Raw genomic sequence first — 26,827 nt, forward strand, 5'->3', positions numbered from 1 at the left:
CTGAGCTGAATTGACAAACTCAATAGAAAATGGTCAATAACTTGAGGGTATAGAAAAATATGCTATTGAATCGAAAGCAACTGGCAGCTTATAAGATTCAAAAGGTGCCAGCCACCAATCACCACTGACAACATGCTCAATTTAGAATTAACATTTTACTAGTATGTCGGATAATAATGACACGTGAAATAAATGAATGAATAAATGAAAGAGTTTTAATGATGTCCACGAGGCCATATGCCTAAGGGATCCACATAAAACTCCTAGTGAGTCTGATGTGATTTCTCCAGCCTGTCTCTTTTGTTGTGAATCTACATATAAGTAAAATGGTCCCCTCGAGGAATCTTGGTCCTTCAAAAAGGTCTTTTATGTTGTTCACTTTTAACGTTTCTTTGTGTTGGCTACGAATGTCTTCATATGCTGTACAATCCTAAAGAACTTCATATTTCACCCCAGCAAAGACAGACTAGACTTCAAAAAAGTGGATTGATTTATTAAAAATAAGAAGGGCCAAATTAAGACATTCTTAAATAGAAGAGAAAATCCTTTACAAACTTTTACTAATTTTTGGTAAAGATAATATCACCAAGATGGGAAATTCCCAAGGTACTTCCAACAATAATATGGAACTCCTGAACAATAACTTTAGAAACATTCATAAAGAAGCACCGAGGCTGTAATCTCCCATTTGGTTTTTCAGGGATTAGCCTATCTCTGTGTCTTTGTAGACTAATATCATGATTTGGAGACCATTTTGGATTAATCAGTGGGCACATTGGGTGTCAATTTTCTGAGTTGTCCTTCTCAGTGCATCATCAGCTTTGAGGTTCGCCTTTATAAATTACTTGCTATTTATAGTAATCCATTTCTACATTACGGAATGACCATAGTATTTATAGTAATGCATTAGAATGCTTCAGTGCATCTTGGTGATCTTCAAGAAGTTAGTGGAATGATCAAACGTTAATTTGTGGCATTTTAAGAGCCTAGAGCCAACATACTATTTTTTAGGGAGGTGCTAATATTTTTAGATGCCACCAGTCAGCCGCAAGATCAGCATTTGCTGTTCTTCAGTGTCTAGGAATTGATTATGAATAAATATTTTAATATTACAGTAAATAATTACTGCCAGCGAAAATGTGCAGGAGCAAACTTTTTCCACTTCACTGGCAGTGAAAAACTCGGTTAGGAGTAGCAATGGGCGCAAATGCAATGCCTATTGGTACACCAAAATGGAAGGAGGTAGCAGTTAAGCCTGCTTTGGTTCTGGAAAGTTCAGGAAAAACAATAAGGAGCAAACTTCTAAGGACAAAACCAAGGTAAGAAGCTATGGCAGCTACCAGTCTTGGGCTAGGGCTTTGGGCCAATATCCTTGATGGAAGGATGGATGGAGATACCCAAAGGAAAATCAGACCTGGACCAAAAACAATGATTCAAGCATCTTGGTGATCTTTTGGAAGTTCATAGAATGATCAAACGTTAATTTGTGGTGTTTCAAGAGCTTAGAACTGTCGTCGGTAGAGATTGTGTAGCCGACGGGTTGATGTCGTCGGTAATTGTTATGTAGCCGACGGGTCACTTTGGAAAGGTTTTTCGGAATTGTATATGTACAACTTTGGATCAATTGTAATCATCATTGGAAGCATTATGTAATCCCTTTGGCATATATGCTAATAATAAAAGGAGTACTGCTGTTACATGTTCTTGTTTATTGTCTATATGCATTAATCTATTTACCCATACGGTAATAGAACTCTTCAGGGACGCAGCCTCCTCTCTAGTATATATTATTTCTGTATTGTATGTTGTTGTCTCCTATTTTGTTAGTTTTGAAGTCGCCAGGAGACGACTTTTCTTTTTGGGGGGAATGATGTCGTTTGTAGAGATTGTGTAGCTGACGGGTTGATGTCGTCGGTACATATTGTGTAGCCAACGAGTAGATTAGCATATAGTCGTTAATTGTTATATAGCCGACGGGCCCCTTCGGGAAGGTTCTTCGGAAAGTATATGTATACCATCTGAGATCATTGTAATGATCATTGGAAGCATTATGTAATCCCTTTGGCATATATGCGAATAATAAAAGGAGTACTGTTGTTGCATATTCTTGTTTATTGTCTGTATGCATTAATCTATTTACCCATACGGTAAACAAGAACCGACTCCCCATTTTTTTAGGAGGTGCTACTATTTTTAGATGTCACCAGTAGGCCACAAGTGCAACATTCATTGTACTTCAATGGCTAGGACATAACATAAGATAAATTTATTAATGTCAAACAAGAGACCAACAAAGAGTAAGAAACTGCTAGAAACAAAGTAGTAACTCAGAACAGAGCAAGAGCACCGAACGGTGTTTGGGGAAAAAAACAAAAAGAAAAAGAACCAAGAACCAAGCCAAACGGGAGTCGTGAAGTGAAGCAATCCCGCCAAACCACAAACTAACTCGTCCAATTTGCTATGAAGAAGTCAAGAATTGACAGGTAGGTCATATGACAAGAAGTCCTAAGCCGAACCTGAGGCCTCCGGCTCTTCTAGTAAAAGAAGGTTGTTGTTAAGTGGAAGTAGGTCTATGTTGTCTCACACGTCTCTAGGGCTCAATTAAGGGGACCAACGGTTGCTTGGTACCCCGCATGGGGGAGACCATCGCAAAGAACGAAGTGATAAGCTGGTCAGAGTGTGGCCTCTGAGGAAGGAGTCATTGCAGGGTATGATCCCAAAGCCTATCTAACTCATGGAGCTAGAGCAATAGGTAGTTCTAATCCATGTAAGTGACGAAAGCCTTAAGAGACTAAGTCTCTCTAAATAAGCAATAAATCTCCCTCTAATCTTGTAGTATATGGGACAATGGAAAATGAAGTGAGTCTCCAACTCAACCACCTCCAAATCACAAAGCTAACAAATCCTATTCTCTCTAGCCAAATAATGGTTAGTTGAATATGAAGTTGAGGAGAGCAAACTTTGAAAGAACCAAGAGAAATACATGTTAGCATTGACACGAGACTAACATGAAAAGATTTGTTAAATGAGAGGACAACTTAGATGAAATGATGTATTTGGCTATCATTGATGGCAACATAGTCATAGCAATAAGCAGGAGCGATCGGTGAGAAAAGTCAAGTGATTGGTAAGTAAACAATCTCTAAGTGACATGACCGGTATACAGGAGAAGTGATAGCAAGATGAATATTTCAATGGTGGTTATGATACAATGCACATCCAGTTGAGCAATCAAAGGTGAAGACTATTTAATGTCCATAGAAACCGAGTGTACGATAGCAACACTAAACCATGACAGGTGAGCAAAGTTCTGTGTGTCAAAAGGCAACTGCAAAATAGTTCTAGAGATACCGATGTATAGTTTTTCATGGATTGGCTCAGTTTTATAGGAAGTTTATAAGAAGGTTCAGTGAAATTTTTGCACCAACCCTTGACACCATAATAGGACTCAAGAAAAAGTTTGTGTGGACCAAGGAAGCCAATGAAGGTTTTGAAAGATTGAAGAAGGAAGTGGCTACCCAACCTATACTGGTATTGCCGAGTTTTGATAAGCCATTCATAGTGGAATGTGATGCAAGCAACATTGCAGTGGGTGCAATCTTAAGTCAAGAGGGCAGGCTAGTGGCATTCTTTAGTGAAAGGTTAAGTGAGGCCAAGTCTAGGAATTCATCCTATGACTTAGAACTATATGCTTTAGTACAAGCCCTTAAGAAGTGGAGGCATTACCCATTGCCTAAGGAGTTTGTGGTTTATACTAATAATCAAGACCTAAGTTACATCAATGCCCAAGACAAACTGAGTTTGAGGCATATCAAGTGGATGGAACTACTGCAATCCTACACCTTCACCATTAAGCACAAGAAGGGAGTTAATAATAAGGTTGCAGATGCACTTAGCAGGAGGTTGCTCACTGTTCAAGAGATCCAGTTGCAGAGCATTGGAGTTGAGGAATTCAAGGAGATGCAAACTTCTCAGAGATCCACAAGGTATGCATTGAATTTGATAATCATTTTCATAGTGAGTATGTTGACTACACATTGCAGAAGGGGTTACTATTCAAGGGCAAACAGTCATGTGTCCCAAGAGGCTCTATGAGGGAGACTCTTACTCAAGAGAAAAACAACGAGAGTTTGGGTGGGCACTTTGGGTTAAACAAGACCCTAGACTTAGTAGAGAGGTTCTACTATTGGCCTAAGATGCAAAAAGATGTAAGAAGATATGCGAAACAGTGTGGAGTGTGTCAGAAGGGAACAGGGACATCATCAAATGCAGGTCTCTACCAGCCATTGCCCATCCCAAATAGGCCTTGGGAGTGCATCAACATGGGCTTTGTAGTAGGGTTACCCAAAACTCCAACTGGTTTGGACATTGTGTTTGTGGTGGTGAACAGGTTCAATAAGATGAATCATTTTATTCCATGCAAAACAACACATGATGCCAGTCACATTGCCCACCTTTTCTTCAAGGAGATAGTCAGGATACATGGCTTACCCATGAGCATAGTGGCAGATAGAGATGTGAAATTCATGGGCCATTTCTAGAACACCCTTTGGAAGAGACTAGGAACCAGCTTGTCCCATAGTTCTGCCTACAATCCCCAAGTGGATGGCCAGACAGAGCTAGTCAATAGGGTTCTTGGTAACTTGTTGAGGTGTTTAACTAAGAAGTATGGACAAGGATGGGAGCAAGTCATTCCTCAAGTAGAATTTGCTTATAATGACAATACAAACAAGACTACTGGTAGAAGTCGATTCGAAATGATGTATGGGTTACATTTGTCGTCGGTAAAATTGTGTATTGGCCGATGGGGCCCTTCAAGAAGGTTCTTGTTGTGTGTATCAACCGATGAGTCCCTTCGGGAAGGTTCTTTTCATGTAGCCGATGGACCCCTTCGGGAAGGTTCTTCGAAAAGTATTTATACACCCTCTTGGCTCATTGTAAATCATCATCATAAGCATAATGTAATCTCTTGGCATATGCGAATAATAAAAGGAGTTCTGCTATTCTTATCTATTGTTTGTATGCATTGATTGATTTACCCAGTACGGTAAACAACATCCAAGAGGTGTTCTTGAGCTCAAAGACTTGAAGGATTATGAAGGAATCAGTGGTCATGCTGATGACTTTGCTCAATTCATGAGAGAGGTTCATGAGCAAATAAAAAAGACGCTAATGGAGGCAAATCAAAAGTTGAAAGCCAAGAGAGATGAAGCGAAAAGAGACCTACAATTTGAAGTAGGAGATTTGGTGATGGTATTCTTGAACAAGGCTAGATTATAGAAGGGCATACAAAGTAAGCTATAGATGAAAAGGATTGGGCCATGTAAAATGTTGGCCAAATATGGGCCAAATGCCTACAAGGTGGAATTACCCAAGGAGATGTCCATCTCTCATATATTCAATGTGAAGGACTTGATCAAATACAAAGGACCAAAAAAGGATGATGGACAGTATAGTACCAAGGTGAGTAAGGATGTGGAAGAACTAAAGGTACCTGATCAGATCAAACCACAGGTTGATAAAATTCTGGATTCAAAGGTGACGAAGACTAGGCATAAGATATACATGGAACACTTAGTGAAATGGAGACATCAACTAGAGTTAGAGGCTACTTGGATAGCTGAGAGTGACTTCAAGAAGCATGGCATCAGTGAAGAGTTCTTAACACCACAAGTTTCCTAACTTGTTTGTTGCAGGGGGAGAATGGTGCAAGAGCACCTAAAGGTCTTTTGAAGATATTTAAAACATTTTTCGCTTGTAGTTTGGTTTAGCCAACCACCACATAATAAAGACTAAGCTATGAAGTCCCAAGATGTTTTGTGTGTGTGGATAGTTATAGGGTTGAGTTGAGTCAAGTGGTTTGAGTGGTCATTTAGGATTTACGTGTTTAAGTCCTAGAAAGTCAACAAAGGGTCAAACTTTGACCAAGACTCCAAAATGGAGTGGCTTTTGAGATTTTGATATTTTGAGGTGTTTTAAGGTCATATGTAATGGTTTGAAGTCAAGTTGAACCATTGAGGTTAGTGGTTTGACAAAATTGCAAAAGATATAAAAGTTGTCATGACAACATTTCCTAAAAACTAGGAAAGGGCTTTAATGGTCAACTTGGAACATAAATTTCTAATTCTTGAAAGTCAACTTGGAGCGTTGGGCATCTCAAATCCAAACATATGCGAAAGAGCCAAAGAGCCAAAGACTTTCAGATGACTGATCCTAGGCTTGCTACCAATCCAAGCTTCTTTAGGAGTCTTCCCTTTAATATCCTAAGTGGGAGACCAACTAAGGAGATGAACTGCAATAAATACTACTTCAGCTCAATATCTCTTAGGAACACTCTTGTGTTCCATCATTGACCTAGCCATTTCAGTTATAGTGCAGTTTTGATGTTCAATAATGTCATTCTATTGCGTGTAAGGTGTGGTTAACTGGCGTTTGATGGCCTAGGCATCACAGATGTTGGAGCAAGCAGTGGAACAAAAGTTCCCACCATTATCTAACCTATGAGTGACTATAGGACAGCCAAACTCTTTCTACTAAGGCCTTATATTTTAAAATATAATAAACATATCTGATTTCTGCCTAAGAAAGTACACCCACATTTTACAACTGAACTCATCAACAAAAAGCAAGAAATACCAAAAACCAATAACAAAAGATGTAGTCATTCAATTTCCCACCATTATCTAACCTATGAGTGACTATAGGACAGCCAAACTCTTTTTCTACTAAGGCCTTATATTTTAAAATATAATAAACACATCTGATTTCTGTCTAAGAAAGTACACCCACATTTTACAACTGAACTCATCAACAAAAAGCAAGAAATACCAAGAACCAATAACAAAAGATGTACTCATTGGATCGCATACATCAGCACGAACTAATTGCAATATCTTTGAACCTTGCCATGATTCGACATACTTAAATGGTATCCTGTGTTGCTTCCCAGCATGACAAGCTCCACAAACCTAGTGACGTTGAGTCTCAATCTTAGGTAAGCCAAGAACCAAATCCTCCCAAACAAGCTGAGCAAATAGTGATCGTTTAGGCAACCATATTGCTAATGCCAGAGACTATTAATGGAAGACAATTTAGCTGTAAAGCCATGCTCAAGATAATCACTTGAATCCACGAGTCTATACAAACCGTGATCCTCAGTGCCAACAGCCACAATAGTGTAAGTCGCACGATCAACAATTGAGCACTTATGTCAAGCTGGGGAAAAAGTCACATAATATGGCTCACAGTGAGATGATTCAATTCCATACCAGGAACATAGTACACATTGAATTATATGAGAGTCCTCCCACCAAACCGTATTGCACGTTGCCCTTGCCAACCACAATTAATGATGTCTTTTATCTCTAGTGGGTTGGTCTTTTGCTTTAGGTAATCTGTTGGACCCTCTGTGTGGTCATGTGTTGGACATTGATAAATTTATCATATCTTATCTTATCTAACATGAAAACTATCTTTCTTCTAAGGTCGATTACTCTGTATATTTATCTTTGAGCATATGCAAGAGATTGCCTGTGGCAATATCAATAGCCATCTTTGATACAATTTCTTAAACTATACGATGTTTTGTGGCTAATTGTGTACCTTTGCAGCAACAATCCAATTGTATGTTTAACATATGCTTTTTACCTTAGCAATTCGTGATGCAATCGCAAGCATTTGAATGTGAATTTTTTCTAACTAGTTATAGCCAAGAATGTTAATGTGCTAATAGCCAAAATCAGTAAAAAGTGAATTGGATGGGCTATCATATTCTAAAATCTCCTGTTTTTGTGCTCTGTATGGTAATTATTGGTTGAAGTTGTAATGGCCAAAGGGCTACTGAAATGCATATTCAATACCTCCCTCTATATGGTATTTTTTTTTCCACATATGATTTCATATGCCCATAGGCGTGTCTCTATTTGGCCAACACTTTATTACCAATTGAATATTGCAATAATTGTTTATATATTAAATCATATATATATATATATATATATATATATATATATATATATATATATATATATATATATATATATATATATATATATATAATTTTATAGATTTAACTTATTATATATTTTAGATCTTATATTTATTGACTCGTATCATTTATTTATTTTATATTATAATAAGATTATTATTTATTTTTAATAACATATTTAATTCTTATTTATTTATTTTTCTGTTGAGTTTATTAAAAACAGCATTTAAATCTAAATGTACGTGTCACTGGAGAGTATAGACCACCACCAACCATACAGAGAGGTAACATGAGGTCTACCTAGCCCCTATAGAAAATCATATTACAATATAGCACTTATAAGTCAAGGAGATAAGAAACTCCTAGTGTAGCTAAGATTTCATTATTTCTGAGTTCCACCCAAGTGGTCCACCATTTATCACCCTCCATCCACTTAAGATCTTATCATTTTGGATATGACTACTGTAAGGATGAGCTGATTGTGGCATCCTGGGTCTCTGTGGAGGAATAACAGCAATTGGCATAATAAGGTATCGGGATTTGGGATTTTACCTTTTTTGTGTGAAGAATATTGGATGCACTTACTTAGTGTATTCAATTTTACATCTTCAAGAAAATACTTTAGGAAAAAGAATGCATATCATGACTACCATATCAAATAGAAACAAGTAAAAAAAAACTATAAAAATAATCAACACACAAAAATGGCTAATGTCAAATCAAATATAATATTAATGAGCTGCTCCTGCAATTGCAAGCAAAACCAAACTTACCTGATGATTTTCCTCCCTTATAAGTTCCAAAAGTTTTTTACGCAAATATGGTTTCTCTTCACTGCTGATGCCTCTGTTCCACACACATCACATATTTACCATCATCAAGTATTAAACACTGGTCATTGAACTTGAGAATATAAAACCTAGAATTAAGTGGAAAAATGGACAAATTAAAATAAATGAGTCATTGCTAGCAAGCTCTAAAAAATATTAAAACAATTACATGTATTCTTGCACACAGAATACTGTTCTATTGAGAAAAAAGCTGCAAGAATGGTGTAAATGCAAAAATAGTGTAACTATCTAATATGTATACCAAGACTTGCCAACTTAACAAGCATTGCTCTACTTGATTGGAAAAATAGCGCAGTAATAAACTTAGACCTAAGGCTTCTCAATTGCACTCTGGACTTGATCGGTTGATACCAGTAAACAAAACTGTGGGCCTCTTATTTAAACAAAACCTTCAAATGCCATATTTACAAAATCAGCCATAAAAATATTTCAACAACAGATATTCCAATTATTTCTAAATCACTTGTTTGCATAGTGGTTTTGCAACAGAAACTTTTGTCTTGAAAGAAAACTACCTTGAAAGCAAGGACAAGATGATGGAAAACACGAAGAAAATAAGAAACTGATAAAGACAGCAATCAGAAAGCGCAAACAAACCTGAGAATATTCAAAGCAATTGAAACAAAGTGCACAAAATGCTTCTACATAGACTGAACATTATGAATTTTTAGGAACAAAGCAACAATAAAAACATGAAACCAACCATATCCATGTATTAAAAACACTCATAAAAAACTTTTCCAGATATGAATACAAAATATAAAGGGACATATCAAAACAGAAGTCAGAGAGTGTGCTTCTTAGACAAGGTAACCTCTCACTTTAAATGGGAACAATAACATAGATATCTCTAATTTACATAATTTTATTTCATTGTCATAAAAAGAAGGGAATGAGGTGAAATGGGCACAAACAAATTAGTGCATGCTTATTTAATAATGAGCTTGACATGCTTCGCAAACTCTGAGGTTCCAGGTCCAGAACTTTGGCAAATCGATGACAAGATCTTCCCAAACAAGCTGAGAAAGATAGTGCACATTTAAGTGCCTATACTCTTGATGACATAGTGTACTAACAGAGGAGCACTTTGCTGCCATGGCAAGCTCCTAAGAATCACCAGACTCAACAAGTCTGAATACTCTATAATCCTTAAGATCCCCAGCAACAGTAGGTCGAATCTCTCGATCAATAATACTGCACTAATGTCAAATGAAGGTCACATCTAGCCAAGGAAAATATTGCAAAATTTGACTTATAGAGAGAAGGTTGAATTCTGCTCCTAGAACATAATACACATTGAGGAAAAGCAATTTCCTCTTGCCACACTCGATATGTATAGTTCCCTTTCTGACAACCATGTACTCTCCACCTCCTCCAAAAAAAACAAAATTTATGAATGGCTGAAAATCTGTGGACCAATCATGGTGATTAGTAAAGTGGGGTGAGGCACCTGAATCAATAACCAAGCTGAAGATTTCACATGGTCTACAGGTCTTTTAGCCATGAAGGTATAAAAGCAGACTTGCTCTACTCAATGTGTTCTACATTTGCTTTACGCTGTGACCAACTTTGTTTGGCCTATGCAACCAAGCATTTAAGGCACCTAAGTTTCATATGACAAAGCTTATGGCAGGTGAGGCACCAAATGTTCTTCTTCAAGCCTTCTAATGCCGAAGCAGAGAACGTCTGTTTAGAAGACTAAGAAGATGGAGATTTGGTTGCGAAGGCATCTTCTTTCAAAGATGAGCTAGTACCCATATCAAATTGTTGTTTCCAACGATCTCGATGTAAGAGCATTGTGCAAAGACTGGAAAACCTCAAGTCAACAATAGAGGAAGCAATATTAAAAGTCTCAACAATGTGCTCATAGGATGACAGCAGTCTTTTCAGGGTGATTGCCGCCATGTTTTGTTCCATGTTGCATCCAATTGCTTCTAACTAATCTCAAATGTCCTTGATTTAATTGAGACGATCCTGCAGGCACACTTGTTCATCCATCATAATCATGAAGAGAAGGTTCTTACAGAAGAACACGTGGCTCTTATAAGAGGTTTCATGCAAACCTATTAGATACAACCAAATTTCTGCTGCTGTTTCACCAGAAGGAACCTGTGGTAATTGATCATCAGTGACTGAAAGTTTGATGAGTATGACAACTTCCCAAATTTACTCATCAAAATTGTTCTACTCCTTGCCTTCATCTTCAAGTCGATCAGTCTTGCCCAAAACAATTTTGTCAAGACATTTGTATTCAAAGATCATCATATCATCATACGAATATCAAGGTAGAATATGTTCAACGTGTAAGATTGTGAAATAAACAAAATTGAGACAGAAAACATGCACTAATTTCGAGATTGAACAACAAATTTTTGGGGATAAATCTCAATGTAGGATTTTCAGAAGACCAGGAAAAAATGGGCAAAGACCCAAAAAAAAATTGTGAAAAAAAACAAGAATATGCAATCAAAATTTTAATCCGACCAGAATATCAGAGGGTTTTGAAGAAACCATAGTCAGCATGAAGAAATAACCCTAGTCATTGTGAAGAAAAAGAGGCCTACAACTACTGAAAAAATGCAGAAAGGGGATCGTAGCATTGATAAAAACCCTAGGCAAGCAAAATCTTCTTGAAAAAATTGCTGAAAATCCCAAGAAAAGACCAGGTATTCAGAAAATGCGAGTAGAGAGTTATTGTGACAGAAAATGTGAGAAAACAACAGTCGCAGCAGCCTGAGGCAGAAAAGACAACCAAAAAAGGGTCATAAGAGAGCCAAAATCTACAAAGATTGGGTCATCTACAGAAAATAACAACCTAGAGAGCATCGCGAAGGAAGAAAAGACTGCGCAGATGCTCAGAAACAGTAATGTTTAAGCCAAAAAACTCAAAAACAACTGTCGTTTTTAGAAAAAAGCACCACAGAAATGGGTCGCAATAGAAAAATGACTGAATATTGTTGTTGGCAAAGTCTAAATACAGCCGGGATTAGTTAGTATCCGAAAGGTTGCGTGACAGTTGAGTCACCCCTTCGTGATATATATGTATATCGTCCTTGAACTATGAAGGATCGTCATTGTACTCGTGATTGTATACTCTGCTTATATGAATAAAGTACTATCTTGTTCTGTGTCATATTCTAGTCTCTTAATGCAATAACTATCCGTTTACCCTGTACGGTAAACAAAAATATATGGTTGCAAACACAGGTGATTTTTCTTACTGGGGCTCATAAATCTCAACCACGAATACAGAAAAATGAGCCAAAATTCTTCAAATAAGACTGCAAAACATGCATATAGGGAAAAACATACAAAAAACTGGATGCAGGTATAGAAGGCATTATCACAGAGAAGAGATGTGCATGTTAACGGCAAAAAAACAACACACGACCACAAATAGAGCTACGGAAATCTGCAAGAAAGCCCTAATCACGAACATAGGTTCCACAATTTGCAGATCAACTCAAAAAACCAATCCAAGAAGAATTTTGGAAAATTTAAAAACTAATAATTTTTAAAAACTTAGCTGTCATACCATATTACAAGAGTAATTGGTAAAAATTGAATTGACAAATGAATGAAAAAGACATTCATATGTAGTTTACAAAGAAATGACATTTCTATAATGAAAACAATCGTAAGAATTAGAAACATTTTAATATGTGAACGATTTTCAATATTGATCATTAAACAAAAAAAAAAGTTATCTACAGCGATATTAGTCTTCTATTTTCATCTCCTCTATTTGATATACCTTTGATTTATTGTGACATCATAAAGAAAAGATAACTACTAATAAGTGTAATCCTTAGTTCTCAGAGTGGTCTTATCTATGTACTTCATCTACAAAAATATTTTTTCCATGTTTTGCTATTCTAAAAAATTTAAAGCTATAACAAAAGCAATGTTCCAGCATATAACTTTCCCTGTATACATGAATACTCACTAAAACATGGAAAACAAAGAACAATTATCAAGTACTCTCACAAGTGCAAACAATGAAGGTAGTGGCGAAAACAAAAAGAAGAAAACATGAACAAAAAGCACTGATTAGAACAAAAGCTTGTCTGGTAAAATTAACAAAATGTTTTCCATCAAGTCTTCAAAAGAAACAAATAATTCCAAACATTCATGAGGTACTTTTGACAACATGCCCATTCTGTGAATGCACTGGTGATATCAGAGTCTTTCGGGAAAAAAAATGGTATGCGAGTGTCCATGTTCAGAATCTTACAAAGAATCTCGCCTATTCCTCCAATATCGATTGATGCTGTTCTTGAAGTAAACAGATGCCAACCACCGTGCATTATTCTGACTCTCCAAATTCTTTGTAGCAATGATCTCCTGCATACATCCTTCACGAAAAATTAGTCACACACCTAAGTATTTCAAGCAGTGTGAATTCACAAGATTTAGATTATACATGTATTGTTGGGAACATTTGGATTTTATTTAAGCCCATTAGACCATTCTAAAATACTGGAATCTGGATGCGAGCCTCAAATGAACACAATATAGGAACATTAAGGCCACTTCAGAAAACTGGATGTGGTCCTCAAATAAACAGTGTAGGAATACTATAACAATTTGAGAATTATAAACCAATAAGATTGATCCCACAACCACCATGCAGAAACCCAGCTTAACAAAAAAGTTTCTGGACTTATTGCAGTGCACATTTGCATGAAAACACATATTGTGACATCATTCATAATCCATCTACAAATTTAGTTCTGCTATAGAACCCTACTAACAGCAAGGAAACTCAATTCAATGTTTTGCACAAAGAGCAAACTGACATACATTCAATTGATCTACAGAATAATATAAAGACTATCAGAACCTAAGAAATTCCTTGAGTGTTCAGAAGTATTTCAGGATTTTAAATGTGTTTAGTACTAATCACATTTTACAGGATGTTGTATACCTACTAATTTGTGAAACTTAGAATCTTCTGAGAATGGACTAATATGTAATATTCCCCGCTGGTTTTGATTAAGAAAATAATGACTTTGACTAGCTCGAATTTCGTCGAACAGTTGTCATGAAAAAGAAACCTTGAACAAATTGTTACTATATTATCCCTTTTACTGTTTCATCTAAACTAATACTGAGAAATAGTTGTATCAACCAAATATACCAAGTTGCAAGCAAATCTGAAGTGGAAACTGGTTCAGAACTTAATGATAGTGCATTACATTCATGACAGTGAATCAATGGCCATAATCTATACTCGGAGAATAGGATTACAGTCTTTACAAAATTAGCTGAGATTTGCAATATAACTAACGCAGAATGAGTAAGGAGGGACAGACCCATAACAATGATGAAAGTCGTCAAGAGAGTCTGAAATAAGCAATAAACACTCAGCCGTCACCACTTCCAGGTGCTTAACCAGTCTGCCACCTGTTACTGGAGTATATTCTGCCAACCCGAGCTATGGACAGGACCTGACTCGGCTGTGGGGAAAGATGATATCAATGCAATTACCCAATAGAAGGGACGTGAAATACCCGTGCTGCTGAAGGAGTTAATACTACGGCTGCTGCCTGATGAAGACGCCATTAAACACCCAGTAACTCTTCCATGATCACTTCCAGACTATGCATCATGGTCTCCCATTACCATTTATCATTACCACACCTGTTCTGCAGTCACCATTAATGTAGCGACCAGTTCCTGTCAATGGTTCCTTCCTGAGATGTCAATATTCACGTATAGGATGTCACCGTGGGTAGAGTTTAAAGATGCCGGCCTGTCTATGTTTCCCCTGACCCGTGAACTCAACTACATGAAAGGAATACTGTCAATACATAAACCTGAAACACAGAGATTATACTCACACAAGACTTCACCAATATCTTCAGCTATGGAATGACTGTCTCCCTGTCTGCCGTCCCAACATCAATCTAGTGATATGTAAATGCCAACACCATACACCGACCTGTTCTTCTATTTGCTGTTTAAATTCCAGTTCCCACTAGGTCCCCAATATACCCATTCGAATTCAATTCTGAGTGTGTGAGGTGAGTACTAGGTTTGGTGTCTAGTCTCACTTATTCTTCCGTAAGGGTTTTCGTCCTTAGAAGAATTCAGTCACATTTAAGCAACCATTAGGATTTATAGAAATATCATATATTCGTTGTATTGTTTTCCAAGATGAAGTCTCATATTTATAACCTCGAACTGAGGAAAAAGTGTTGGAATAAGAGATGTGGGATAAAACACCAATTTTGTCTGTCACTTAAGTCACTTTATAAAGTGAGTGAATTTTAAAATATAAAGTAACTTTATTAAAGTACTTTAATACATTAAATGACGAACTCAAGACAAATCTTCCCTTGTGACTAGCAGGCATCCTTACTAGTAATGCCATTAATCTTGTTGTCGGTAAATTCTATATTGTAGCCGATAGGTAGAATAGTATCTAAACGAGCACGTGACGATTGAGTCACCCCTTTGGAAATGTATATGTACACCATCCAGAATGGACTTTGGATCATCATTGTAATCAATCATATCGAATATTGTAGTATCTTCTGTATACATGCGAATAATAAAAGGAGTACTTATGTGTTACATGTTCTTGTCTATCGTTTGAATGCATTAATAAACTGTTTACCCTATACACTAAACATTTGGCATCGTTGCCTATAAAGACCGGGTGCTATGAATGCCGAACACATTGAATAAAGATAGAAATAAAAATCCAAAAGATGACAGCATACATGTGGCACAGGAAATATTAAACCACACACAGCAAAGCAACCGGAGGCACTGACTCCAACAACTTGCCGAAGAGTACGACAGTGGTGTCACAGGAGGTGACCATGGGAGCACAGACGAACAGAGTGCAGTCGCCGGTTGATAGAAGAAGCCCGAGAAAGATAAAGGGTGATTAAAGGAACAATGGAAGAATTGGCAAACTGGTATATGCCAAGGGGGAATCCGGACGGAAGGGAAAGGACCAGCGCGACTTGAAGTGTCGAAGGAACACGAGCGTGGGGTGAACTCTTTGTCCCTGATACACCTGAAGAGCAAATACAGTTTGGTCAAAACAACCAAGTCCTTGAGGAAGCCTTTACGCCACTTGAGAACATAGGTGTCCATAATGCGGGTGTTCAGAGAGGTACGAGAGTACAAAACAACGCGGGTACCGACAGCAACGCACAACAAAAGAAAGAAAGGGTACCAATGGCCAGTCCAAAAGGAAAGTTACCAAAGTTCAACAGGGATGGCATGGCTGACCCAATCAGACACTGCAAAACTTGCAAAACAATTTGGATAGCGAATGATAAAATGACCAGGACGAATGGGCAAGGCTAATTCCAGCCACCTTACGAGGTGTAGCAATCAATTGGTTTTCTAACAATGATCTGGCAAAACTAACCACATGGGAAAACATAAAGAAGGAATTTATTATAGAGTTTCAACTGCTACGAGACGACAACGAGATAGTAGCAGAAATCTACACCACAAAACAAGGAAAAAATGAAACAATCTGTGTATATGCTAGAAAACTAAAAGAATTAGTAAATAAAATGGAAAGTAAGCCAACAGACGGGCTGAAAAAGAGATGGTTCATAGAAGGACTACGTCCGGAGTTTAAAAGGAAAATGAAAATTGTACCGCCATCGTCGTACGCTAAAGTGTACAATCGAGCGATGGACTTAGAAAGTGAACAGAAAACAAAGAAAAAGAAGAAGAAAAGCAGATCATCCGACTCGGATGAATCCTCTCCTGAGGATAGCAGTAGTGATGAAAAGAGTAGTAAGAAGGTTCGAGCCCTCCAAAAGGATATGATCAGGATGATGAAAGAGTTTAAGAATATGCAAAAAAGGAATACCCAGACCAAAGAAAACGAGCTATGGTACACAGAATGCAAGACAGAAGGTCACACTAGGGGATCCTGTACGAAGAATCAGTTCAGTGATATCTGCCAAATTGCGAGACATTCCACAAAGGAATGCTCGTTCACTATGAAAACAAGAGGGCATCAACAAGTGCTCCTAACACAAAAAGCATCCGCGTTAGGAGGGAACGGAAACACTAACAATGACAGTGCCACCTTGAGTGGGTACAAAAACAACAGAAGGGGACAAAACAACAACAATAATAATGGGGGCCGTAGTCAAATTTTGTATGATGCGAACAGCCGACCGATGGTTCAATGTCGGGCTTGCAACTTGTGGGACCACTTTGCACGAAACTATACAATGACAAACACACCATAGTTGTTATGTAGATGGTGTGGTTTTGGAGACCATGAAGATGCCAAGTGCCCGAAATCGAAATCAGGAGTGAATTTGATCAGCATCGAATCAGGAACGGATGAAGAGGGAGTCCTAGCAATTACATGTAAACAGGCAAAGCTGTACCCAAACCCGACGAAAGAAAAGAAGAGACTAGAAGAAGCACGGATAGAAATTGAGAAGGGGATGCAGACAGAGAAATCACAAATGGAGAAGGGGGACACTGCGGGTACCTCAATGAGGAACTACACAAAACAGAATATCATAAGGCGGATATTACAAATTGAAGTGCCAGTAAAATTAAATGATATGATCCTCACAATGCCCCAACTACGAACAACACTCACAAACATGGCTTCGACTGCTAAACTACCAGAAGAACCTGAGAAGGAGAAGGAAAGCGGAACAAGTGTAGCAAACCCAATGCTCTTAGCCCTCACATCAGGAAGGCATCCGGCAGTCATAGAAATGGGTATATTGGGAACGATTCTCTCAGACACAATTGTGGATGAAGGATCGAAACCAAAGGATACCTGGAAGAAGTTGGGACAGCCGACGTTGTGGCCACCCACATTCCAATTGCTAACTGCAAACCAACATGGCATTAAGCCTCTAGGGATCCTGATGGCACAACTAGTAACGATTGGAACACAACCGTTCCTGCTCGCCTTTGTAATCATCCCGCTAAAAAGAAGGGGATATGACGCCATTCTTGGACAAGGATGACTCGTACAAGCAAAGGTTAAACATGACTAGAAGAAGAATACACTATCAATGGAGAGAAGAGGATGGAGATTGATTATTGATTTACACACACAAATGGTGGGAGAAGAAGTTGGATCGTGTAATTCAGAAGGAGAGGATGAAGGCAAGAAGCAAATGGAACCGGATGGGGAAGGAGTCTTACTGTTGGAAGGTGGATTGAAAGACGACGATCTAGATTTGGTGAACAGTCTATTTCACTGGCAGATGGAGGATTATGAACTCTTCCAAAGCTGCAACGTACTAACGATAGAGGAAGAACGCAACGGAGACGGATGTCCAAAAGAATTTAGGGAAATAAAATAAGGGAACGCACAGCTGGATGAAACACCTACACATGTATTCAATAAGGAAAAGCCAATAAAATATGAAGAGGCCACAGTACAAACAATGAATCTGGAAGATGATACCGAACCAAAAAACATACTGGTGGGAGATAACTGGAATCCAATATTAAAAACAGCTACATTTAAAATAGTGTGGCCTTTTAGGAGAGAAAAGCAAGTACACTGTACAAACAAGTGTCAAAAGGAATTATGGTCGTACGGGCACGTGTATAGGAGAGTAGAAGGGAGTACATTCACCATAAAACAAGGCCGTACAGACTATTAGGAGAGTAAACAAGAAAGAAAGGCAGTAAAGAAAAACAAAATGCTATAAAACCTAGGAAGGACGTCGTACGGCCAAGCAAAAGACGGTAGGAAATCACAAGTGATCCACCGTACAGCCAGACAGGAGAAGATATTGTACATGACACACTGTACGACTCAAGAGGGGAATAAGTATCACCATACGAGTAATAACCAGCTCAAGGAGAACACAAGTTAATGCACCGTACAGCCTTAAGGAAATCACAAAGATCGTACGGCAATTTGCATGTTCAAGAAAGATTGTACCAAAATCCAGAGAGAGCTTTGACCCACGCAGAGAAGAGAAGAATACACCATACGGCTAGAAATCTGCCGAAAGAGACCTAGAGGTGCACCATATGGCTGAAGAGAGTAACACAATTGCTATACGGAAGTTCGTACGGCCTAAGAAGAGCATAGTACGACCAACTATAAAAGACAAACATTGTCGTACGGCTTGGTACGGTGAGCATAAACCAAGCATGAGCATACCCTACGGCTCATACGGATGAGCAAGAAGAAGAAAAGGTCTGTTTGAAGGAGAGGTTATAGTACTGTACAGTTTGGAAGGATATCGTACACCGTACGGCTATTAGGAGAGGAGTGAATCCCGTATGGACAAGGAGGGAAACGTACAGATATGGAGTACGATCACTGTATGTCCTTGATTAGCATACTTTGTGGTGACCGTACAAACTACTTGCAAAGGTAGTACATTGTGTAGTCGTACACCGTACGGTATTGGTAGCGAGGTTGTAACATAACAGAGAGAGACCACCGTACGAACACAAAAAAAGGGGGATAGGAGGTTCCTTAAAAAAAAGATGACAAATCAAAATAGTTGACAATGAAAAACGTATGATACTGAAGGGAAGGGAAATACATAAATAGGTCATAAAACATGAGCGGTTGACTGAAAGAGTATGGAATCGGAAGAAAATCACAAAAATGGTGTGTTCCATGGACTTTTGTGTAGGTTTGAGAGTGCTAATTTGGTCTTGGCGCCTAGGGCTCTGCCCTAGGACCCTGCGAGGGCACTGCCCCTCGACCCTATTGGGGGCGATGCCCCCTAGACCCCCAGTCAGTGCAGTTATCAGTCGTGGGAAGTGTGATCAATTGATGAGACCTGGAGTTGCTGCAAGCATATAATGTTTGTGTGCCAGAGGTGGAGAGAGCACTAGAGCAAGCATTTCAAGAGGGTGCTACGCTTTGAGGCACTCAGAGTAGGTGTTGGACAGGAGGTTGTCTTGGTGGATGCATAGAGAGCTCAGGAGGAGCTAATCATCCAGCTAGAGGCAGTAGAGCAACACTTGGCTCAGCGTACCTAGGCGTTGGAAGTAGAGAAGGAGGCACGGGTGGCTATCAAGGTCAGACTGGCTAAGGTGACAGTATTGTGTTAGCAGAGGCTACAGATGCAACGTGTTTTTGGAGACCAGTTTGGTGCAGGCACGGAAAAAATGTGAATGTGATGTGATGGAAAAAGATCTATCCTATTATAGTTAGTCACAGTTAGTGTATTCTATTTTGTTAATCTGTCTCGAATATTTTGTAATTGTCGTCCGGAGATGACTTTTCTTTTTGGGGGGATGATGTTGTCGATAAATTCTATATTGTAGCCGACGGGTAGAATAGTATCTGAACGGGCGTGACAGTTGAGTTACCCCTTTGGGAAGGTATATGTACACCATCTGAAATGGACTTTGGATCATCATTGTAATCAATCATATCGAATCTTGTAGTATCTTTTGTATACATGCGAATAATAAAAGGAGTACTTCTGTGTTACATATTCTTGTCTATCGTCTGAAAGCATTAATAAACCGTTTACTCTGTATGCTAAACATTTGGCGTCGTTGCCTATAAAGACCTGGTGCTATGAATGCCAAATACATTGAATAAAGATAGAAATAAGAATCCAGAAGATGACAGCATACGTGTGGCACGGGAAATACGGGAAATATTAAACCGCACACAACAAAGCAACCAAAGGCACAGACTCCAACAACTAGCCGAAGGGTACGGCAGTAGTGTCACAGGAGGTGACCACAGTACCACGGGAGCACTAACGAACGGAGTGCGACCGCCAAGTGCCAAATCTATCCAGATGTGAAGATAGATTAACCAAGCGCCAAAAGAACTAGCGTGAAAGAGGGGACATGACATAATATGCCCAGTTTATTTTTTTTTACCATAAGCAAATGAAATAATGGACAAAGCATTCTTTAAGGTAATAAGTTGCCAAGCATGCTTCAAGTGGATACTACTAACTGTATTTCAGCACAGGAATGTCAAATCTTATTCCACAATAAAATGTAAAACAACAAATATATATGCCTGATTTTAAATGTCTAGACTCTAAGGTGTACCAAAGATCAAGTGATTGTTCAGGGAATCACTCAATAGATGGCACAAGAAGAATGTTGAAAATCATTTTCTTTTTTAAATTAAGAAAGAAAAACTGGCATAAATGAAAAATAACATCTGTGGATGAGAAAAAGCAAACATATGGACATGCATACAAGTAATCTACGCTATGACTAGGAGATGCATAAAGAGACTTACAGCTAGGTGTAATCATTGATATAGAAAAACAAGCAATAAAGCATATGCAAGAATGTTGTGTAGTGCAACTGTCACAAAGCCAGCATCACCCTTCTCAATCAATAACTATAAACTAAGCCACATTCTACCTAACAAGGATATATGAAGACTTTGCAACCATGTTGTTGTCCCATGCAATCACTTACAGGACAATTATGTAAACCTCAAACTAAACAAACTTCCCTGTCAGTAGATCGAAACAAGCCATCCAAAAATAAAATATTACTGATTTGCTATTATTAGTATTAACTACCTCCAAGCTCCTCATGATATTTGCCACTACGAGAGCAGCAAGAAAGAAATTTATGGTCACAAGTCAAGTGTTGATAAATGCACATGGAAAACAAGGGCAGATGCAAAATTGACATAAACTTGATCAAAACTATCATGTTATGTGCAAAACTGAAATAAGTAACAAGGCAACTAAGCACCACTGCTGCTTAATCAAATAAAATTAAAATTAAATAAGAACAATTTGCCACCAAATTTTAAAGCAAACAAATCAGAATATCAAACTCGTGGTAGAGGTTCAAAGTGCAAGGGTTTGAATTACTTAAAAGATCAGCTACCAAGTTGTGGAGACAGCGATGATCCATTTGCAGACCTCTTAAGGCATTGTGGATCATTAATTAGGGCTTCTATCATTAGATTTGAGGCTTGCGTTTTTCAGAAATTGTTAACACTGAGATTCTCCAGCGGCTGTGACTTCAACTCCGAGCCTGTATGTCTTCTTTGTGGCTTGTTTTTTTGTTTATCACTGGGCTACATTTATGGGCTTACATCCAGAGCTCAGCCGGTGTCTCAGATTGAAGACTGCGGATGTTATTGACAAAGATTATTGTAATTGATGAGGTTACCAGGTTCTTATTTATCTATGCTTGCATATATGAATTAAGATAGCTGAATGTAAATGTCAAATTTCCTTGCGTGACTATATTTTATAATCATTGTTTCCAGACTTCTAAACGGAAACTATGCAGTCTGAACCATGAATGTAATGTCCCCAAGAAAACTTTATGTAAATTTGTCTCTAACAAACTTCACAGGTTGGCAGGAAGGCCTGCTCTGATACCAATTGTAATGTCCCTTACTGGGATCTTTCATAATTTAATTGAGCTTTTGCAGATCCAATTGATGTATCTTATTTCCTCTTCTATATATTTTTGGGTGATTAATATTCTTAATATACCTTGATATGTGAAAAGATGTCTTCTCATTATATTATTTGTTAATATTAATTTTTTATTACATTGTTATTTATTATTATTAATATTAATACAATTCACTATATGAATATTAAAGTTTTATCAATTTATATGATAATATTAAATTCTCAAACTTTATATTAATATATTATGCAATACTATAATATGATTAATATTATATTATTGTTATTTTATTTATTTATTATTTATCTATATTTTAATTTTATTTTGATAGGGATATCACATTGATTGATCAGAGCGTAAAATCATAAGCAACATGTTAATGTATCTGTTTTGAAGAACTCAATAAACGGATCTTTTCGAGTGTGGCTAAGATTTTCCCTCGAGTAGGAGGAGATTTTTCCAAGATAATACTTGTGTTATCTGATTTTGTATTTCTGATTATTGCATTCTAATATTCCAGTTCGAAACTTAACACAAATAAATGAAATACAATTGGCAAAACATATATCTGATGACCACATTAGAAATGTCTATGCCATAGAAATGTATATGTATCATACATAAATACACAATGACACCATGTACCTCAAACCTACTGACCTTAAGTATCAAATGCATGTTTACCCTCGTGGGGTAACAGAGATGATAATCCGACACCAATGCGCAGCCAACCTAATATAATACTAATCAAGAGGAAAGACTGTTATCATTGTAATGCAATTTCAAAACTCCTTGTGTGTTTCCACTGCTTCATGTTGGAAATTTTTCGGCGCTCCCCTCAGGATTCATGACAAGGGCTTAACCGCCTCCTATGTACTATAAGTTGAGTGTTTGTGTCGGGCATTGACTGACTGGTCTTTGGTGCAACAGCAACCCAACTCTAACACTTCATTGTCTAACTATACTTCAGATTCAATGTTAGCATGCTTGTCTGAAATGAAAAGAATACTAAACTGAAATATTAACTCTAGCAGGTGCATTAAACATGGATTGTTCCTATCTGCATATGAACTAGAAATCGTCCTACCACGATAAGCTTCCAAATTCATTCCACAAATCCCCAGTGATTCCCTTAATCAGCAATTGGGGAAGTATTAAGAATAAAACAAAGTTACAAAGAAAATGAGCATACTCTGCACCTAGGAGTTTTTATGAAGATGGGAAAGCATAATGAATGATCGTAACAATACAAAATTGATGAATGTATATATAGGACTAACAGGACACCCAGTATAGTACAATATACAGCAATCAGATGACAGCAGTAGGAGTGTTGATGATCAGCAAACCACTTGTCAATAGGTGGCCTCAATTATATAGTCATTATAACTAATAAGACAGCAGCGAGTAGCATAGGTCAAGAAAATGTGATTATCTTAAGAAATAATTCATACGGAAGGTGAAAAGGAAAATATAATCATATAAAAAGGCAAATAACTCCTCAGCAATAGACATGGACTGCTTGGATGAGGCATGGACCTTAACAAAAGGGTAGATGGGACAAATGTATGGCAAACAGAATCGATGGAGGAGATCACTGAAGGAGAAGGATATTGGGCAACCTGAAGGGAAGATTGGAGAAGAAACAGCAACATCGCTGTCTACTCTTAATCATCAGCGGATAAAGAAGAAACATAAAGTAATATGTAATTCTATGCCCATGTGAATGTTTATGTTACTTTTAGCATACATTTAGATGTGTTGTTAAACCATTATCAATGATCAGGTCTAAGAAATAATATTTGTAATTGTGATTTAGAATGCATATTTAACTGCTGCAACAAGCCATGGTATGGGAAATAAGTTAGTTACAAACTTGCAGGAGGGAAAATGGTGATGAGATCACCTTCTAGACATGTCACCTCATGTTGGACTAAAGAGTCCCATGGGGCCAAAGGGGACTTCTTTTGGGCTTAGGCGGATAGACTTTCCGGGCACCCTGCTGCATACGCCTTATACTCCTCATGACCTTTACCATGGTGAACAGATGATTTAGGATGTTGAATTGTTGGAGACAAGGCAGAAGTGATGAAGATGAGGAAAATGGTGATAGGACACCACATTAGGTACGCCACCTCATTTGTGTGGCAAGGGCCACATGAAGCCCAAGAAGGATGGTATATCTGCTCTTGGGCCTATGGTTGGGGGTCTCTCAAGCACCTCATCAAATCACCATACCTTATTATATCCATGATGGTAACATCTAAAATCTGATTAGAGTATACTATTAATCTTATATATGTCTCTCTATTACAAGCATATCTAATTATAAATTGTGAATATAGTATTTCCTAACTTGTTTAGCAGAATCTTCATTAAGATTTAAAAGGCATCCCTAAATCCTCCTTGATTTTATTGTTCTCTAGGGTAAATTTGAATACTAATAATTAGGGGACATCACATTGACATAGCTCCTTCAACCACAGGAGAAATATGATTAGAGAATAGAGATTATACGATTAGAGAACTGAAATTGGAATAAATGCTAGCAAGATGAATCTATCACTCAAGTCCTTGGACATTCTCAATCTTCAGGTTGAATGCACACAAAAAATGTGTGTAAATCTGTAGAAGCATTTCTCTACGTTACAGTGAAAAGGTACTAGTAGCAAAATTGAGACGCGGGTGAAAGAAGCTGGAGACAAAAGGAGGTGGTAGAGACAATGGCTCCATGTCAAATTACTGGCTAACACATTTTCATGGTTAGTTTGTCAAAAGGCAAATAATCAACGAATGTTATTTAATATTGGTCACAAGGTTTAATGTCAACTCCTCACTCCGGCATTTTTTGTAAACATAATATGAACTCAATATGAAGCTTCAATAACGTGATTAAGAAGGATTTCAGATATCGATAACTAATTGAAATAGAAATCAGAATAAATGGCTTACCAAGAGACAGGAGCAGAAGCCTGGTCTGCTTTCACAGGCTGATAGAGTTGTCTCTGCAGGCTTGCGCAGACTTTCATCAGGACTGAGAGCATTCGTCAATAGTGCGTACAAAGTTGGAAGGTCAGTTGTGGACAGTGCCATTTGTAGATAATCTCTGAAATATAATAGAAGCAGTCCTGTACCAAGAATGTGAAACAAATAAAATACAACACAATATGAATCCTCCAACCGCATGCTTTAATAACCTCCCTGGCCACTAAAGTTGCATTGACCAATATTCAATTATTTGCATACCCTTTGCTTTAGCTAAGAACGAGTGCTCAAATTAGATTTCTTATATTCTTTTCACAAGTTCTTGTTTTCCGTAAATACATCTGGAAACAAAAGGCTTGGAAACGCTTTCCTACAACTGTGATCATATTTGTTCTCTTTGTTAGAATATCCCAATTCTACAACAGTATCAATGTCCTAGAAATGAAAGCTCACATAACTAGTTGTAGAAAGAAGATATGAAAGCAGATGTTTCCAGATATATTTATCTGAAAATTGCTGGGAATTTACAATATTAAAAGATGGACTGGTGGAATTTACAATATTAAATGATTCGGAAACCTAAATTCGTCGTACAGACCGACATGAGCTCCGATAAACACAAAGATAAAGATACTTGCATCGCTCTAACAGGAAAAACATTAGCAACGAGCTTAAAGTGCTGTTTGCGAAAAATATAGCACAATTCAGATTTACTAAAAGCCATCAAACTCGATATTCTCAAGTATAGGAGAAAACACCGCATAAATGATAACATAAATTGTGTAATGCAGCAAGAAAACAATCTTGATGATCTGTACGAGATTTATTAACCTGGATGAAGAAGACAGATTGTTTTGGTGATATTTTTCCTTATGTTGTGCCTCTTTTTCCTCTTTCTCGCTTGGATTAGCGGAATTGTGAAGATCGGAAGCTGCTCAGAGTTTACTCACTTTATATAATTAGGGCTGTCCAAGGACCTGTGTTTTCTTTGTGCCAAAAAGTTTGGGACCAACGATTGCTATTTTATGTTAATTTTGTACTGACGAGAGACTAACTCTTCACAAATCCTTTCTAATGATGTTCTTCTCAACTGGGATCGGAAACCCGCAGTTTAAAATGTACAAATAAAGTAAGATGGAATATCACAGGTGGAATATCAAAAGATTGTGGGGATTGTGGTTTTGTTGCAATGGACAATGGTTGTAATTACAATTTTGTTTATTGAACTGTAGTACAAAAATATATATGAATAGTTTTTGGTGTGGGATTTTTTTAAATTATTATTATTTTTATTTAGTAATGGATTCCTTTGTTTTTATTAAGGACATATATTTTTTAAATTGATTTAAATAATCTTGTTATTGAATTTTGTTATTAATAATTATTAATAGATTTTTTTTTTTTAATCATTATTTTTAAATTGGTTTTGATAAAATTAAAATTAGATTTTGAAGATTTTGAGAAAGTTTGAGGTTAGGAATAATTTTTTTTTTTTAAATAATGAAAATTAGAAAGAAATATAAAAGCTAAACAACAATAATTGAAATGAAGAGTAAAGAAAAACACATTAAAGAAGGTATTTTCATTGGAGAAAAAGGAAAAAGTAATTGCTTAATGATAAAATTGATGAAGTGAGTTTATTAAGCAATTT

The 26,827-nt window shown here is 37.4% G+C and overlaps 1 protein-coding gene across 2 annotated transcripts in view; it reads right to left on the bottom strand.

Annotated features, from left to right (window-relative positions):
* The window catches only part of LOC149575899 (ARM repeat superfamily protein), a 307,256-nt gene extending 280,973 nt beyond the window's left edge, over positions 1-26,283 (bottom strand). Inside the window, exons 1-4 of one of the 2 annotated variants that reach the window (XM_089815908.1) lie at positions 26,008-26,283; positions 25,144-25,319; positions 13,073-13,182; positions 8,761-8,833 (exon numbers count right to left, since the gene is read on the bottom strand). In XM_089815908.1, coding sequence (XP_089672034.1) covers positions 8,761-8,833; positions 13,073-13,182; positions 25,144-25,284 — 324 coding nt within the window. In that variant the 5' untranslated portion in view covers positions 25,285-25,319; positions 26,008-26,283. Of the gene's footprint in view, positions 1-8,760; positions 8,834-13,072; positions 13,194-25,143; positions 25,320-26,007 lie in introns of both variants that reach the window. The other variant, XM_089815910.1, reaches the window with a different exon arrangement.
* Between the last annotated feature and the right edge of the window lie 544 nt (positions 26,284-26,827).

This window comes from Cupressus sempervirens, chromosome 1 (genome assembly GCF_028749045.1).
Source record: "Cupressus sempervirens isolate cs-2001-9-10 chromosome 1, ASM2874904v1, whole genome shotgun sequence".
NCBI lineage: Eukaryota > Viridiplantae > Streptophyta > Pinopsida > Cupressales > Cupressaceae > Cupressus > Cupressus sempervirens.